This window comes from Cajanus cajan, chromosome 8, assembly GCF_000230855.2.
Source record: "Cajanus cajan strain Asha chromosome 8, NIPB_CcT2T_4, whole genome shotgun sequence".
NCBI classification, from domain to species: domain Eukaryota; kingdom Viridiplantae; phylum Streptophyta; class Magnoliopsida; order Fabales; family Fabaceae; genus Cajanus; species Cajanus cajan.
In genome coordinates, this window is record NC_138524.1 from 5,405,143 (window position 1) to 5,423,953 (window position 18,811).

The 18,811-nt window shown below is 27.4% G+C and overlaps 1 protein-coding gene across 1 annotated transcript; it reads left to right on the forward strand.

Annotated features, from left to right (window-relative positions):
• Positions 1–8,682: 8,682 nt before the first annotated feature.
• Positions 8,683–14,274, forward strand: LOC109798567 (non-cyanogenic beta-glucosidase). The gene is made up of 13 exons (XM_083062354.1): positions 8,683–8,916; positions 9,373–9,442; positions 11,137–11,195; positions 11,732–11,807; positions 11,908–11,985; positions 12,101–12,188; positions 12,287–12,533; positions 12,709–12,827; positions 12,970–13,187; positions 13,387–13,418; positions 13,524–13,626; positions 13,747–13,855; positions 13,946–14,274. The coding sequence occupies exons 1-13, from the start codon at positions 8,710–8,712 to the stop codon at positions 14,115–14,117; spliced, it is 1,578 nt and encodes a 525-aa protein (XP_082918480.1). The 5' UTR covers positions 8,683–8,709; the 3' UTR covers positions 14,118–14,274.
• The last annotated feature ends 4,537 nt before the right edge of the window (positions 14,275–18,811 follow it).

Sequence of the window (18,811 nt, forward strand, 5' to 3'; positions counted from 1 at the left end):
TGAAAAAATATGTGGGTACCCACTCAACGAATACCTACACGGATATAGAGATTGGTACGAGGCATATATTTATCCAACAGGGAGGGTAGCGGGGAGCTACTATTTGTACCTTCTTCACCCTGGTGACATCCCTAAGTGTGTTAGGAGATCTCTATAGGTGAATGCATAACGACACATTAGCTATGGTGTGTGCATGTGATGTGGTGTGCGTTGATTGTTCTTCATATGGATCAGATGAATACCTTGTTGTATGGTATGATTGTGGTGAATATTTGAATTGCTTGGATTTTTAACTTTCAAACATGTTGGTTATTTTATTGAATTGGTGACCGTTGTAAACCATATGGTGTTTAGAGTTAGTTTATATGTGGATAATGTTAATAGTATAGATATTTTTTTTCTTCTATACTTACATATTTTTGTAATCCAGTTTATCCTTGCGTGTTTTTCATATGATTTGAACTATACGATGATCATATTTTCATGAGAGTAAGGGTATAATTAGCTAGAATGGGTCTTTGGAGCTACTATAGCACCATGTTGTTGATGATGTAGTTGATGACTACTTTTTATTAGTCTGTGTATACAATGTTTGGTTGACAACTTAAGATTTTATATTTTACCCTTTCTAGATTACTCTATGTGTGTGTTGCTTTATACTTGTATAGTTGCTCTAACATTTATATGCATGACATATGTACATATTTGATTATCATAAATATAATCGTAGGTGATTGATTAGTTGTATTTTCACTACTAGTAGTAAATGATTTATAAGTGTATTGACCAAGGTGGATCATTACAAGATTTATTCAGAAGTGTACATAAAAAAAATATTTAAATTATTAATAATTTGTATTTTTAAATAATTTTTTTTTTTACCTTATAGTCTTCCTTTTAATTGTTTATAATCAACCTTAGAAGTAATACTAAAAATTTGTAATAATAGTAATAATAAAGTTATCTAACTGTCCTAAAAAAGAAATCAAGTTATCTAACTTTTAAACTAAATTTCATGTGATTAATTAATTTATTAAAAATTTGAAAATATAGACGTTAAAAATAATAAGAATATAATTTTAAACGAGGAAACGAAATATCTGTAGGGTGCAATAGGTAATGGCGGCCATTAATAAATCGACAAAACTTTGATCAACTTGGACAACTGTATGATACTATTGGCATATAAAGAATATTTTCTGTGATGGTATGAGTAACATGCATGCCTTGATCCGCTCAGTCTTTTCCTCGATTTGTCCCATTCAATTTTCCAAATTCTGTGCAAAGGGACACGCTTTTTACGGGAGAGTTGCAGTATAAAAAACAAAACGTTATTTAAGTGCTTATTTTTATAATATATTTTAAACTTTATTGATATAAATTATAAAAATTAAGGTTGTGATTTATAAGATCTCTCCTGAGACTCAGGATGTAACACCATGATCTTTTTTAATGATATATATTTATAATATATATAAATAAGAATGATGTTTTATGTTATTTGGTTGTTAGTTTTTGTGAGGTGAAAGTTAGAGTTGTGATAACTCTAAACTTAAGTTATAGAAGATATAGTTTAAGTGTGTGTAAGTTGGTTGAAGGAGAGTTAGATATAAAAGACAGATTCTCATAAATGATTTTCATAAGTTTATAACTCTAGAATTTAAGAGAGAAGTTAGAGAGATAGATTCTGAGGTTAGATTGATTTCCGTTCTTCTTCTAATTTTGTGAGAGCACTATAGATCCTTCCCTTCATCAAGTAGTGGTGTTGGATTGAAGATATAACGTTAGGAGGCTGAGAATGTAACACCCCAGTTTTCAATAAAGTTATTATTATTATTATAATAATAATAATTATTATTATAATAATAATAATTATTATTATATGGTATTTGGTCATAATTATTTTAATAATTATAGAAGAATATTATTTTGTACGTTTTCAATAATTATTGTTTTGGACAATTATTTTGTACGTATTAAATAAGTATTTTTTATTAGCATATTTAAATAAATATTTATATGTTTTAAGAGAAGGTTGATTTTATATGATATTTTGTTATTGAAATTATATTATTATATTTTGGGTCAGAAATATATTATTATTATAGAGGAAAAATATTTTATAATATACATGTATTTATTTTATTTAATTATTTTGAGGAAAAAGAGAAGTGGGTTAGAAGAGAAGGAAAATGGGTTGAGTTGACCCGGCCCAATGGAATAATTTTAAGCAGTCAGGTAGTGTTAACCCTATCTACCTCATTTGCGTTCTGAAGGGTTAGGAAAAAAAAAAGAAAAACAAAGAGCTCTAAGGAAGAGTACTCAGGAACGACCTTAGATCATCATCCAGGTAAGGGGGAGTGAGAAACCTCGCTCTGGGTGTGGGATTGTATGTTGGGTAGTGGGATTGGCCCCCAATCCTGTGTTTGCTGTATTTTTATGTATGCTCATGTATGAGGGATTTCTCCCAATTGTATCTGTTTTGCTTATTATTTTTCTTATATGCAATTAATTGTATGACTTGAGATCTCTATGTTCCTATGGGAAACCCTATGAGAAAACGGGCAAAATATGAATGCTTTCTATTTTGCCTTCTGATTACTTTGTTGTGTTCCTTGTTGGATGTGATGCATGAGTATGTGGTCAATTTTGAAAATAAATATGTTTTAATATGATCTAGAGTGCTCTATGGGTTCCTGCGGGAAACCCTATAAGAAATAGGCAAAATATGAAATATTTTCTGTTTTGATTTCTGATTTTTCTATTATATTCCTTGTTTGATGAGATGTAAAAATATGTATTTAATTTTATAAATAAACGAGTTTTGATATAAATTAAAGTGTTCTGTGGAGGCTTTGTGAATATGATGATGTAAAGTGAAATGTGATTGAGACATGGGATATGAAATGTGATAATGAAATATGATGACGAAATGCGATATGTGATATGACCATGGGAAATGATAATGTGATATGAGAATGCATAGAGTCTTGATTGACATGCATCATTTGCATAAGTGTTTTAAGGGTACGATATGGAATACACCGTCAGAGAAGGCCCCCTAGTGTAAAAGCTTTGGGGATTAGTCCTTGGGGATAGCTCGGTTTGGAAGTCCCAGTCTCGCCCATTGTGTGCATGAGATGTATCTTGCGCAGCTTAGCTATCCTGACGAGACTCTGGTAGTATATCCTTCTAGTGAGAGTGCGCAGAGGGTGTGATCCGGCATGTACTCCTAGACTACTCTTCGTGTATTGCTAGCGGCAATATGCCATGTGATGTTTTACTGGCGCCACATGCATGATAATGTGAAGTCCGTGTCCATGCATGTGCATCCTTATTATTAAATGATGATAAATTACTATTTGTATGACTTGGATGATTGAATAAACTATTGTTGTTGATTGATCTATGAGGTAATTGTATTGTTTGTGTTTGGCTATCCGGTGTGCGTTCCTACACCGTGAGCCAGAGTGAGATGTTTCTCACTCCCTTCTTTTGTGTTGTTTCTCTTGTTTGATATACAGGTGATCATCAGCGTGAGGCTGAGGATGTTGGTGATGAAGCTTAGGCTTCTATGTTGGGTTTTGCTCTGATAGGACATGTGACATCGGGACATAGATAGGATTGTTTAAAATGTTCTTATTAAATTATTTTGGAAAATTTAGTTTTATTTCTTTGTAATTTTACTGGCATGTTATTTGGATTAAGTTTATGAATGTGAACTCTTTACCCTTACGTGGTTGGAAATTTGATTTTTATTGATGAAAAATTCTATTTTTTTATAATTACTGTATATGTATGTTGGGGTAGAGGGTGTCACAGAGAATCCAAAGTCAAGGTTGTTGTATGACGAACTCTTGAGGAGCTTCGTTCTTTGTAGTTACTTTTTTCCTTTTCTTGTTTATGAGCAATTCGAGATAAAGGAAACTTGTAGATTAGTTTACTCATGTTGCATGTATTGATTTTTGTGTTGTTTGGCCCATTGGTAGCATTTAAGTTGGGAATGCATGAATTTTATGTTATTGAGTTTTTAGGGTTCACTAGTGGAAAAAAGGTTTTTAAAATCGGTTATTTTTAACTTTTAAAATCGATTCCGTAACCGATTTTAAAAGAGTCAATTTTAAAAGTTAGACTTTTAAAATCGGTTAAATAACTGATTTTAAAAGTTAACTTTTAAAATCGGTTGTTTTATAACCGATCTTAAAAGTTTGGGTGGCGAAAAAAATTAAACTGAAACGGGCCGTTCCAAAACTGGAACGAGCCATTCCAAAACTGGAACGGGTCGTTCCAGGCTGTTCAAAAGGCCTAAAAGTTAACTATTAAAACGGCCCGTTCTCCTTGTAGAACGGGTCGTGCTCCTTTCAGAACGCCCCGTTCTCCATCGAGAATGGGTCGTTCTCCTTGCAGAAAGGGCCGTGCTCCTTTCAAAACGGCCCGTTCCAGGTTCGAAATTTACCCAAAATGAACCTACAACGAAAATAGAGACAAGAGAGAGCATGAGAAAACAAAAAGAGACACAAGAAGAGCATGAGAAGACGAAAATGAAAACGAAAATGACAACGAAATTTACCTTATTGAAGACTTTAGAAAATGAGAGCGTCATAGAGTAAAAAAAGGAATGGAGGGAAAGATTAAAGAGAATGAGAATGAAGAAAAATATAAAAGGTTTCTAACGATACTTTTAAAATCAGTTATTTAAGAACAGATTTTGTATACTTCATACAAAATCGGTTCTAAAATAACTGATTTTAAAAGTAGCACTTTTAAAATCAGTCATAAAATAACCGATCTTAAAAGTACTTTTAAGATCGGTTATTTTATGACCGATCTTAAAAGTTATTTATGATAAATTTTTTAAGATCGGTTCTTTTGTAACCGATCTTAAAAGTTGTGTCAGACATACCTTTTAAGATCGGTCATAAAATAACCGATCTTAAAAGTACTTTTAAGATCGGTTAAATTTTAACCGATCTTAAAAGTGTTCATATTATTTACAAAATTGCCACTGCGTCACTTTTAAGATCGGTTACCTTGTAACCGATCTTAAAACTCCGATTTTAAATCCAATTTTTGCATTAGTAGTTTTTGAAGGATGAAGATGTGCTGATGATCTTGAGTTGTTGTAGTGGTTGCATGTGATGTTTTTTTTAAGTGTTTTGAGTTATAGGAGGTGTGGATAAGAAGAAATCATGGATTTCTTATGTTGTATTTGATGTGGGTAGCTAGATTTGTTAAGAAAAGGTGATTTTCATGGAGGAACATCGCATTCTCACACAGTAAGAAGTGTATGGTTGCTTAACGTTTATGCACAAATGAAGAACATCAACCCAATCTTCATATTTTTGCTCAATAGTGAGTTTTGATTGCTTAGCAAGGAGCTCTAGAGAGCTCCACTCACTCAACAAGGAAGTGTTCACTAAGCGAATGATAGATGACCGAATTAGGTTTTATGATCTTCATGAAAGTTTTAGCCTTGGAGGTTAGTTTTCCAATAATTTTGGAATCACCTAAAAAGGGAGTTTAGAACTCAATATATGATTTTTTTGGTGGGCAAAGGTCAAGCTGTCAACATAAGCAAAACAATGTTGCGATTTTTATAATTTTTAATACAGTAGATGGTGGAGTTAGAACACGAGATCTTCATAAGAGTTATAGATAACCTTTGTATCTTTCATATTAGATAAAGACGAGTTTTGAAAGGATTAGTGGAACTCGATATGGGTTGTGTTATGTGGAAGTTGTGTTGTTGTATGCTAGTTGATAATTGCATGTTTTAAATGATATATGTTAATTCTCTTATAGCATTTGATAATGTATGATGTTGTATAAAGATGTATGCATTGCTTAAGTTGCCTATTATTGTAAGTTTTTTTTTATTGATGTAAGTTGCTTAAGTTGTATGATATTTTAAGTTGTTAAGGTTGAAAGATTAAAAAGATCCTTGGTTGTTGATCTAGCTGTATTGAAAAGATCCTTGACTATTGATCTAAATGTATTGAAAAGATCACTGGTTGTTGATCTAACTGTATTGCAAATACCATTAGTTGTTGATCTAGTTATATTGAAAAGATCATTGATTAATTGTTGATCTAACTGTATTGAAAAATATTCACTATGGATCTAGTTGTATTTAAAAGATCCTTGGCTATTGAGCTAACTATATTGAAAAGATCCTTGGTTGTTGATCTAGTTGTATTGAAAATATTGCATGGTTGTTGATTTAGTGAAGTCAAGCCACTTAGATGGTTTATCTTTGTTGTAAAATATTTTTTTAGTTTAATGTGTAATGACACATATAGTTCTTGTATTGTGCATGTAATGTGTTGTTCACATGCTATGTTGACATGTTAATGAGTTGCTTAACTTTTTTTGTAAGTTTAACATGTTGAGAATGTTGCCTATGTGGGAGAAGTTAATGTTATTGAGTTGTTTTATATTGCATAAGTTGTGAAATTCACTACTTGTTGTTATTTATGTTGTAAGTGGTATTTGATGTTGAAAGTTGTAATTAATGTTGTAAGTTGAAATTGAAGTTATAAGTTGTTGCTGATGTTGAATATGTGATTATCTTAAATGGAAGTCTATTCTATTGTTCTAATTATATTGGTTCAAGTTGTTATTCCCCATTTAGTTAATTGTGTTATTTTCTTTCATAAGCTTATACTTATTTTTTTTCATGTTGTTAGATTTTAACGATTATATTTGTATAGAGTCGCTTGATTGACGATAGAGTTTTATATTTATCGTATTGTGTATATATGTGTAGGGATTTTATATAATTCTATAGGGGATTTTATGTTTTATAGTCTTATAAATAGGATCTGTTTTAAATTTTATGCACCTTATACATATATTCATTGCATGAATGACCATATACTGTTGCATGAGAATTTTAAAGTATTTAATTTCAATTTATTATTTTCTGTTGTGTAGTAAATGTACTATATTAAATGTAGTGATCTATCAAATTATTACATAAGAGGCTGACATAATCACATAATACTTACACGATCAAATTTTATCAGTATTAAAATAATATTTATTTAACAAAATACATGTTTAGTAAACACAAATTAATCTTTAATTATTATCTTTAAGACATTGTGTACACTATGTCCATAGACAAAAGAATTATAAAAATAATTTTTTAATATATCACATCGTTCTAATGGTTGTTACACATTTATTTATTTATTTATTATTAAATTGCCTATTTTTTATTTTATTTTTACATATTAACGTTTATATGCTGATGTTTATTGTTAAAATTACAGGTTGTGTTTAAAACAATGCGTTCAATTTAATTTTATTATAATCTAATAGTGTGTTTGGAAATACGTTTCCACACGTTCTCTCTCCACGTCTAGCATAATTTTACGTAGAAGCTATTATTCATTGCTTCCAGTCAAATGTGATTTTTCACGTTTCAACGTTAATGTAAACATACTGTAACTCAATCGGAAATTCACATCACACAAGGATTTACCATCACTTATAAATTATAATATCTTGATAGAGTAAAAATAATAATTAATATTTTATTATTATATAAATTTACTTTATTTAATAATTTATGTTTTACATTAAATTTTAATGATGTAACTATTAAATTTAAAATTTTTAATATATAGATCAAATTTACAAATTTTTAAAAAATTTAAAAATTATTTGATATTTCATTTCATCAATTCAAATTAATAGATAATCATAAAAATATTTTATATATTGATTTGAATTTATGAAATGAAGTATCAAATATTTTTAAAATTTTTAAAAGTTAGCAAATTTAATCAATACATTAAGAAGTTTAGTTTTAACTATTGAATTATTATTACAATTTGATATAAAAACATGAGTTATTGAACAAAATAAGTTTATATAGACTTATTTCTAGGGTAAAGTAATCACTCCTCCTCTCTCTATATATATTTATAAAATAAATATTTTTTAATATGTTTATCTAAATTTATTTTTTAAAATAATTTTTTTTAAAAATTAATTCTTATCTACTTATTAAATAATTATTTTATTTTAAAAAACATTTATTTACAAACGTATTTTTTAAAAAATTTAAACAAACGAACTTTTAATGCGATGTGATTACTTAAAAAGTAATGCAATTTTTTTTTATTGTTTTTTAATTGTGACTATTCAATATAAGACTTATTTAATGGTTTATACCTACCGCATTATTGAATACACTCCTCCCCCTTTAAATAAATCAAATCCCACATTCCATAGTTGTATTTGACTAGTCCTCACGTGATAAAATTTTGTACTTCATTTTGATCTTTACATTAAAATAAGTGGCGGCTTTTATGGTTCTTCGCTATTAATTATTATTACTCTGACGAGATATTATAATTTATAAGTGATGGTAAATTACTGTTTTGAGATTTAAAATATTAATAAAAAATAGAACTTTAATATTGAATATTGAAATTATTTTAAGAGTTAATCATCCATATATATATATATTGTCAGTGTAAAATTTTTTTACACTAATAACCAATCATATTTTTTAATAATATATGTCATGTCATTTACTTATTTAATCAAATAAAAATAAAATAAAATAATTTTAAAAAAATAATTGGTTGTCAGTGTAAAAGATTTTATGCCGTTAGTATATGAATGATTAACTCTTATTTTAATATATGAAAGTAGGCACGTGCATGGGGATGGTTTTGGTGTATAAAACAGAAAGACATGCAAGTAGCGTTGAGGCATAGAAGAAGCACAGAAATGGGGTATTATTACTTAGTGTGTGTGCTTTCTTTTGTTCTACTTTCCTCATTCAGAGTTTCTTCCACAGATTCAGTTCCATTATATTCGCCTGTTCATGATGCTGCTTCACTCAATCGCACCTCTTTTCCTCCTGGCTTCATCTTTGGGGCTGGATCCTCAGCCTATCAGGTAAATATATAATACACACACATATTATGACTGTTGTTAGTACTTTATAATTATTTTGTTTAGAGAGCTAATTAAAGTTTTCTAAAAAGTTTAAGAACTAAATGATGTATTAAATCAAATGCTGCATTTGAAAGTGTGTTTTTAACATTTTTAAGCTTAAATTTATTTTGTTGGACTTGGATCTGCTCGTGTTCTATACCTCTCTCAATCTCTCTTTCTTTATATCTTTTAGGAGAGTATATATAGGAAAGAATCCAAGTTATTGCATTTAGGTACCATCAAGATATGCTTGACTTGCTAGATGACATGTTAATCAAGCAAGGTTGAATTCTTTATTAGATGGACTGAAAAACATTTTTGCTGCAGAAATACTTCGATTTGTTTTTCTTTAACGATATTTTTTTCTTCATATTTTTAAGTGTAAAACTTGATTACGTGTTTTTGTTGTGTTTATAGTTCGAAGGTGCAGTAAACGAAGGAGGCAGAGGAGCAAGCATATGGGATACATTCACCCATAAACATCCCGGTATCTCTCTCTCTCTCTCTAAACATAAAGGACAAGAAAAGATCATCGAGATGCACACTTAACTTTTTTTATTTTTTGTTTAATTAATAAACTAATTAATGAGTCCTACTGTTAAATTTTAAATCGCAAATTGCAAGCATGGATGCAAAGGTTAGTTGGTATGTAAAATAATTGCAAATTGTAAGCTTGCATGCAAAGGTTGGTTGGTATGTAAAATGATTATTAGAGAACGTGATTCTTTTATATCAATATATAAATGATGTACTTTTACAAATTTGAACATTATGAGATTTAATTAATGAACTTTCATTTAAATTTTTAATATAATAAAGTTATATTCAAATTTTATATTTAATAGTATTTTAGCATGTACATTTGTATGGTCAAAATATTTATAATATATATATATTATATTTAAATATATAAATTATATTTTATATTTATGATAAATATTTTATATTGTGATATTATATTATTTTAATTATTTATAATTTATTTTAAAAATATTAAAATTTAATAAATAAAAATTGAAATAGATAAAAAAAATCCTTAAAAAGTAAAAAAAATCTTATAAAAATGCTTTTCATTTAGAATAATTGTTTGTATTTAATACATAAGATAATTTCTTCACTTACTAAATATTAAATAAATGGGTAATATGAAAAATAAACGGTTGATACTTGATGGTGCAATTTAAAAATTTACTATAAAGTTATAAAAATTGCATATTATTTAATCACCTGATTTATTTAAAAATACAAAATGTACTTTCAGAAAAGTAACCAAAACTTGGTAGTTTTAGAATTACATGAAATTATTTTATCTAATTGATTGAACTTTAATGTATTCAATTTAATTTATTTTAAAAAATAGCCTATCAAGAAAAATTTAAATTTTACATAACTATAAATAAAATAAAAAATTATAAATGAAGAACAACTCTTATTTTATAAAATGGTTTTGAAGGATTGAGTTAAATTTTAATATATTTTTTAAAGTTTCTTTTATTTTATTTGAGGATGTGAGACTTTTTGAATTTTTTTTATATAACCCTCATTCTTTTTAATGTTTAAGAAATATTTTAAATAAAATATGATCATTAAAAAAAAAAAAAAAAACTATTCCCAAACATATGCGAATATGCCAGCGGATAAAACTAATTAATTAAGCATGTGATTGTATATATGCGCAACCCACTTGCAATATTTATTATTATTATTTTATAAAGAACATGTGTATTTTCTACTTTGAGACAACTTTTCCCAAACTTCAGAAGATCATTATAAGATATTGATTTATTTATGGATAAAATCACTCTATATATTATTAATAAATAAATTAATATTTATTAATTTATTTCTTAATAAGAAATATTAGAAATACACATGCAGTACGTCGATGCCGTACGTGCACTTCTTAGATCCATATTCCCTCCCGATTTTTTTAATTGCAAGCATAGTTGAAGTCATTTTGAATGTTTAAATATATCACTATATAAAATATAAATTGAAAATTAATAATACAAAAGAGTTTTATATTTTATAAGCTATTTTTTCTCTTTAATTTTGACAAAAAAAAAGCTATTGATTTGAAGTTGAAGGGAGCTTAATTGAGGTTTCTTGTAATGCTGTTATTAAGTTATCTTATTCATAGTTAATTTGCATTCATGCATACATGATTGGACATATATGCAGAAAAGATAAGGGATGGAAGCAATGGAGATGTTGCCGTCGACCAATATCACCGTTACAAGGTATGTGTATTTGATACTAAAACAAATGCTTTAATATAAGGTTTTTTTTTAACTTATTTAATCATATAGATTATCATAATAAAATTAAGTTTCGTAATAATTACTTCAAATATCATTATTAAGATTATTTTAATCAGCTGATAGTATATCAAAATTAAATTCAATAAATATTTCCTTTCTTAATAATATTTGGTAACTTCACTTTGTGTGCTCATACACATCGAACTGATCGAAGATAATCGCAATTATGATTTATGAATGTGTGTCTGTAAGACATTTTCTTTAAATTGGTATTGCTTGCAAAAAAAGAATTTGGGTATAATTTGCTTGCAATTTTAAAATACAATTATAAAAAATTGAAATGATGGATTATGAAATCAGTAATTAGACCCCATGAAATTCATCTGTGAACAAATTCCAAACTACTTAGAAGTTAACTAAAATTCACTAGACTTCTCACAGTATAGTTTCCATATATTTAATTTTATTTTTTTGTTTAATATGTAATAATATACTGTCATCCATGTATATCACAGGAAGATGTTAAGATCATGAAGGATATGAATTTGGATTCATACAGGTTCTCAATCTCTTGGCCTAGAATACTGCCAAGTAAGTTTAGTTAAAGACTATTCTTGACTCAATTTTACCTGGTTGGGTGATTATTCGTCAATATTTAACTATTTTTTTTTTATTAATTGTATTTCAACAGAAGGAAAGCTTAGTGGTGGTATAAATCATGAAGGAATCAAATATTACAACAATCTCATCAATGAATTATTGGCTAATGGTCACTACTCGACTGTTCAAACTTTTATTTTACATTTACATTTTAGCATTTTAATTATTAAGTTGTTGATAACAAAAATTAATTAGATATTGTTTATTATTCATATCAATTATAGGTTTAAAACCATTTGTGACTCTTTTTCATTGGGATCTTCCCCAAGCACTGGAAGATGAATATGGTGGTTTCCTAAGCTCACATATAATGTGAGTATCCATTCTATAGCTTAGCTTATTTATCTACCTAACAAATTTAACATGTTGATAGGATTGTAAGTTGTTGAACTTCCATATTAATTTTTCAGAGATGATTTTCGAGATTATGCGGATCTTTGCTTTAAGGAATTTGGAGACAGAGTGAAACTTTGGGTTACTTTGAATGAACCATGGTTGTTCAGTCAAAATGGCTATGCATCCGGGACAACAGCACCAGGTCGATGTTCCGATTCAACATGCACCGCTGGTGATTCTGGCACAGAACCTTACATAGTTACACACAATCAAATTCTTGCTCATGCTGAAGCTGTTCGTGTGTACAAGACTAAGTATCAGGTTTAGTTACTTTGTCGATCGACATTTGACAATCTTTGATTTGTTACACTATAAGTTGTTCTCTACTCTATACTGTCATGATTAATAAATATTTCTTACTTTCTTATTAGATTTAGAGTAAAATATTTCTTAACATCTTGGTGTATAATTTAAAAGATAATGGGCATTTGTGCAGGCATATCAGAAAGGCAAGATAGGCATAACATTGGTAAGCAACTGGTTCATACCATTAACAGAGAATAGCACATCAGATCAAAGGGCCGCCAAACGAGCACTTGATTTTCAATATGGATGGTAATTCAGTGCTCCCTCTTTTTATTAAGGTTATATGACTTATGAGAAACATCATTAACAACACAACTAAAGTGAAAAAAGAAAGGTAGAAAAATATTCCCAAGCTGATTTGTTTTTAATTTGTTTCATTGATTGGTGATAGGTTTATGGAACCATTAACAAAAGGAGAGTATCCTAAAAACATGCGAGCCCTAGTGGGAAGTCGATTGCCAAAATTCAATATATCACAAGCAAGGCTAGTGAAAGATTCATTTGATTTTATTGGCTTAAACTATTACTCCTCTAGTTACATTAATGGTGTACCTAGACAAAGTAATGCCAAACCCAGTTTCCTAACAGATCCTCTCACCAATACTTCATGTAAGGATAATATGAACATATTTGAATATAAGTTAGAAACGTTTTTAAAAATTTCAATACTAATTAAATAACTTGCACCCTTTATATAATACATATCATTCATCTATCTATCATTATTTCCCCAAAAGTACAAAATAACTTGCATCCTTTATTTAATGTTTCACATGATAATGGCATGTCATTGTTCTTGCAATTGCAGTTGAACGCAATGGAAGACCTTTAGGTCTAAGGGTACGTTGTGGACCATCTAAAACTATAGTTGTTTTCCAAGTTGAATTCATTTGATATGATAAAATATTAAATGGATTATGGAGAGTGCATTTGATTATAATGCAGGCTGCTTCATTTTGGATATACTTTTATCCAAAGGGACTTCGAGATATTCTATTATATACCAAGAACAAATACAACAATCCTGTGATTTACATAACTGAAAATGGTAAATAAATATATGCAATACATGATGTTTATTTTTTGCTCCTTGAGTCCTCTATTAAACAAAAGTGCATACTGAACAATATATAAATGCATGGTTATATGCTTTTTCTTTTCCTTATAGGTATGAACGAATTCAATGATCCAACGCTCTCAGTGGAAGAAGCCCTTTTGGATATTTACAGAATCGATTATTACTATCGTCATTTCTATTATCTTCGATCAGCAATTAAGTAAGTGTTTGGCTAATTATTATTATATATAAAATTTATTATTGATTGAGTTTTGATAATATTAACAAATGAAAAAATATATATATATAGGGCTGGCGCAAACGTGAAGGGATTTTTTGCATGGTCATTTTTGGACTGTAATGAGTGGTTTGCAGGGTTCACTGTTCGATTTGGATTGAACTTTGTAGATTACAACGATGGCTTAAAAAGGTACCCAAAGCTTTCTGCTCAATGGTACAAGAACTTTCTCAAAAGAAACTAGTACTAAAAGGCACCATTTCGCTGCACCTGCAACTCATTAGCCTGTTATTTCTGTTAGAGTTCATCAAATGTAGTAGTAATAAGTGCCTTGCACCATAATGTATCACTTTGATTTAGAGAGTTATCTCTTAATTAAGTTCCACTTTCAACAATTTCAATTTTTGGCTCATTCCCATTCAAGTACTTACAATGTCAAATATGTCTAGTTAATTCAAGAGTAGAGATGAGAATATATTAGGTTAGATTAGACTTTGAATATATAAGTTGAGTTTATTTTACAAAATTAAACTTTAAGTATAGTTATCTATTATAGATTTCTTTTATAGGTTTAATCTAACCTAATAACCCATTTAAAAGTCTATTTTTTATTAATAATGTTAATGAGGTCAATAAACTTAATTTTCAAAAAATTAGCAATTTTTCTTAAATGTCATTGTGAGTTATTTTTTAATCTGTATGATAAAATATAATTTACTTAATATTATTAAAATTTAAAATTTAAAATATATACAATATCACAAAGAGCGAAAAAAATGAATCATTTTCTGTTAAAGAGACAATTCATATGCAATCATATCCATATCGGCGTACGCAACGACGGATGCACATATTGTCTTGTGGGGATAGTTGCCCCCACTAACTTTTCAGGTCTTTTTTTTAATAATATATATAATATTATATTATTTTTATTTAAAATTTAAAAATAGAAATTTTTTTTTAAAAAATTTAAAAGATAAAATTAAAATTGAATTTGAGTCTTGCTGCAGTTATCTTTGTGTGAGAAGGAAGATTTTAAAAAAAATATTTTAATATATTATAAAAAATAACAACAAATTACATGTTTTAGAAGAAAAAAAAAGTTGTTATGCATTTAAATTGTAAATCAAGATAAAAAAATTATAAATTAATAATGTATGTATTTTAAGTAAAAGAAAAAAAATCATAAGTTGCTATATAACCTCTTTTTAGATATTTTATATCTTTTTTCTTTTTTATTTTTTCTTTTTCCAATTCTTTTCATATTTTGAAGTTCCCCTCTATCTCTAAAATATTTTAAAGTGTAGAACAACGAAATTGAAAAAAAAAAAACTTCTTCTTCCATCTCTATTCCTTCTTGTTTGAATAGCTAAACTATACATTTAAAGTGATCTTTGAGGTTAGTGTATTTAAAGTTATTATTTTTATATTACTTTATTTATAAAAAAAAATATTTTCAATGAGAAATTCAGTATTTTAATTTTTATTTACTCATTCTATTTTTATGTTTAGAAGAAACATTATTATATGTTATGAACATTACATTAGATAACCAACTTGAAAATTATTTCATAGATATATGTTTTAACAGTGCTTTTTCAAAATTAGAAGGGATTAATATCTTTTTAGGAAACTTGTGGAGACAAGAAAACATGTTGTATATACATTGGTGTATTTGCTTTTAGAGCTAGCCTTGATATTACCGGTGGCAACTGCATCAGTTGAAAGAGTTTTTTCTGCTATGAATATCATCAAGAATTGGATGCGAAATTGTATGGGAGATGATTGGTTAAATAATTGTTTAATTACTTATAGAGAGAAAGGTTTTTGATAGTATTCAAAATGAGCAAATCATTCCATATTTTCAAATTATGAAAATTTGTAAAGAACAATTATAATATATATTTATCTTTATAAAAGTTTTATTTTATATTTTGACAAATTTATGTATTTAAATATTGCCCCCACTATTTAAAATTGCTGGATCCGTACACTGGGCGTACATATAAGTCGTAAGCTTATAAATCTATAATGAAAAAGGATAATCATATAAAAAATATTTTAAATATTTCTTATATCTAATTTGGTATATTTTAAATAATTGACTCATATTTTAACAAACTAAAATAATTATGACAATAATTTACAAACTAAAATAAACTCATTATACATGAGGTGATCTAAGGGGTATCATGTACAATTTTTTTCTACAATGTGCATTTCCATTAGTTGTGACCACACACCATAATTGGATTCGGTTAGGATGATGCCTACGTTAAAGACACCTTCAAATTGAATTATCACTAAAATTGGTGTTTTTTCTGCCACCTCTCCATTGAAGATCTTCTTGAAAGGTTTAGAAAAAAAAAAAGCTTAAGCTCTAGTACCAAATTGAAAAGAAAGAAAAATTCAATGATTTTTATTCATGCTTTCGGTATACATAATACTCTATTCATATAGTATTTTACTTCTATAAATCATGGAACTAGATAAGAAAGTTTACCAACAGGACAAAATTAAGGAAGTCTTAATTATACAATATTTTGTATAAATATGCAAACATATATATAACTTAGCTAATCAGATATCTTTATCTCAACATTTTGTTCATCCAATATGTCACATGCTATTCTAAATCAAAGGTATATTTTGTGGAAGCCTCTTACTATGTAAAGTTAAGTGTCGATAGTTGTAGCAGAAGAAATCCTAACATATTAGGATTTGGAGCCTCATTAGGAATTCATGTAGTAATTGACTCTTGGGATTTTTAGTAATTGTGGTGTTACTACTAACATGCATGTAGAACTTTTGGCTATCTATCAGGTTTACGAGTAGTTTGGGATGCTAGCTTTAGGAGGGTCATATGTGAGACTAATTTTTTAATGATATATAATTTAATCCAACAAGATTATCCTTTGGCATACGTACACAACTCTTATCAATAAAATCGAATGTATTGGTGGACAAGCTTAACAAGTTTCCTTTCATCACACCTTAAGAGAGGAAAATCAATGCACATATCTATTGGTTAAACAGTTTTTCTTGTTTAGATCCTTTTGTAACATGGGAGGCATGTCCTCCAAAATTAAGTTTTATTGTTTTGGTTGATGCCATGCATGTAATTTTTGTCGGACCTTAATTTGTCTTGTATTTTTCTCCATGATAAAAAAAATCATGTTTTTCCTTCAAAAGAAAAAAAAAAGAACATCATGTTTTATGATTTCTGTCATACAATAGCGTTTCTTTCGTTCTTTTCCTCTCTGTTCTTGGATTGGGTTGACATGGATTATTTTCTTCCAGTTTTATTACATGAGTTTATTGCAGGCAAAATAAATCATTGACAATAGTGTTACGATCATACTTGTATATAGTTGCTTGATCAACGATAGATTTTTATGTTTTTAGTATTGTGTATAGTGATGTAAATGGTATATATGTGCAAGGTTTTTATGTAACTCCATAGGGGGTTTTATGTTTTATAGTCTTGTAAATAGGAATTGTTTTAAGTTTTATGCACCCTATACATATATATCTGCTGCATGAATGATCATGTATTGTTGCATGAGAATCTTAAGGTACTTAATTTCAATTTATTGTTTTCTGCTTGTATTGTTGTATGAGAATCTTAGGGTACTTAATTTCAATTTATTATTTTCTACTGTGTAGTAACTATACTGTATTAAGAGTAATGATCTCTCGAATTATTACACAAAAGACCAACATAATCACACAATGCTTACACGATCAATTTTTATCAATATTAAAATAATACTTATTTAACAAAATACATGTTTAACGAACACAAATTAATCCTTAATTATTATCTTTAAGACATTGTATACACTATGTCCACAGACAAAATAATTATAAAAATAATTTTTCCAATATAACACATCGTTCTAATGGTTGTTATGCATTTATTTATTTATTTTATTTTATTAAATTGCCTATTTTTATTTTACACTTTTTTTCTTTTCTTATCTCTCGCTTATATATAAAAAAAGTTGTTATATAAATAGCTTTAGTTGTTACAAAATATTAACATCTCGTGTTGGTTAACAGTACTTAAAAAAGGGGAAATTAAAAATACTTTTTCTTTTGTACATATTAACGTTTCTAGTTAGGATTATTATATGCTGATGTTTATTGTTAAAATTACAGATCGTGTTTAAAACAATGCGCGTTCAATTTAATTTTATTATAATCTAACTCAATCGGAAATTCACGTCACACGAGGATTTACCTTCGCTTATAAATTATAATATCTCGCCAGAGTAACAATAATAATTTAATATTTTATTATTATCTAACTTACTTTATTTAATAATATATATTTTATATTAAATTTTAATGATATAACTATTAAATTTAAAAAATTTAATATATCGATTAAGTTTAAAATTTTTTAAAAAAATTAAAAATTATTTGATATTTTATTTCATTAATTTAAATTAACAGATAATTATTACATTAATTTGAATTAATGAATGACATATCAAATATTTTTAAATTTTTTAAAGATTAGTAAACTTGATTAATATATTAAAAATTTTAATTTTAATTATTATATTATTACAATTTGATATAAAATATGAATTATTGAATAAAATAAGTTTAAATAAACTTACGTAAAAAGATCTCTCTTTCTTTTTTATATATATTTATAAAATGATATTTTTTAATATATTTATCTAAATTTATTTTTTAAAATAAACAATTTTTTAAAAAGTAATTCTTATCTACTTATTAATAATTATTTTATTTTAAAAATAATTTATTTACAAACGTATTTTTTAAAAATTTAAACAAACGAACTTTTAATGTGATGTGATTACTTAAAAAGTAATGTAATTTTTTTTATTGTTTTTTAATTGTGACTATTCAATATAAGACTTAGTTAATGGTTTATGTCTATCTACCGCATTATTGAATGCAATC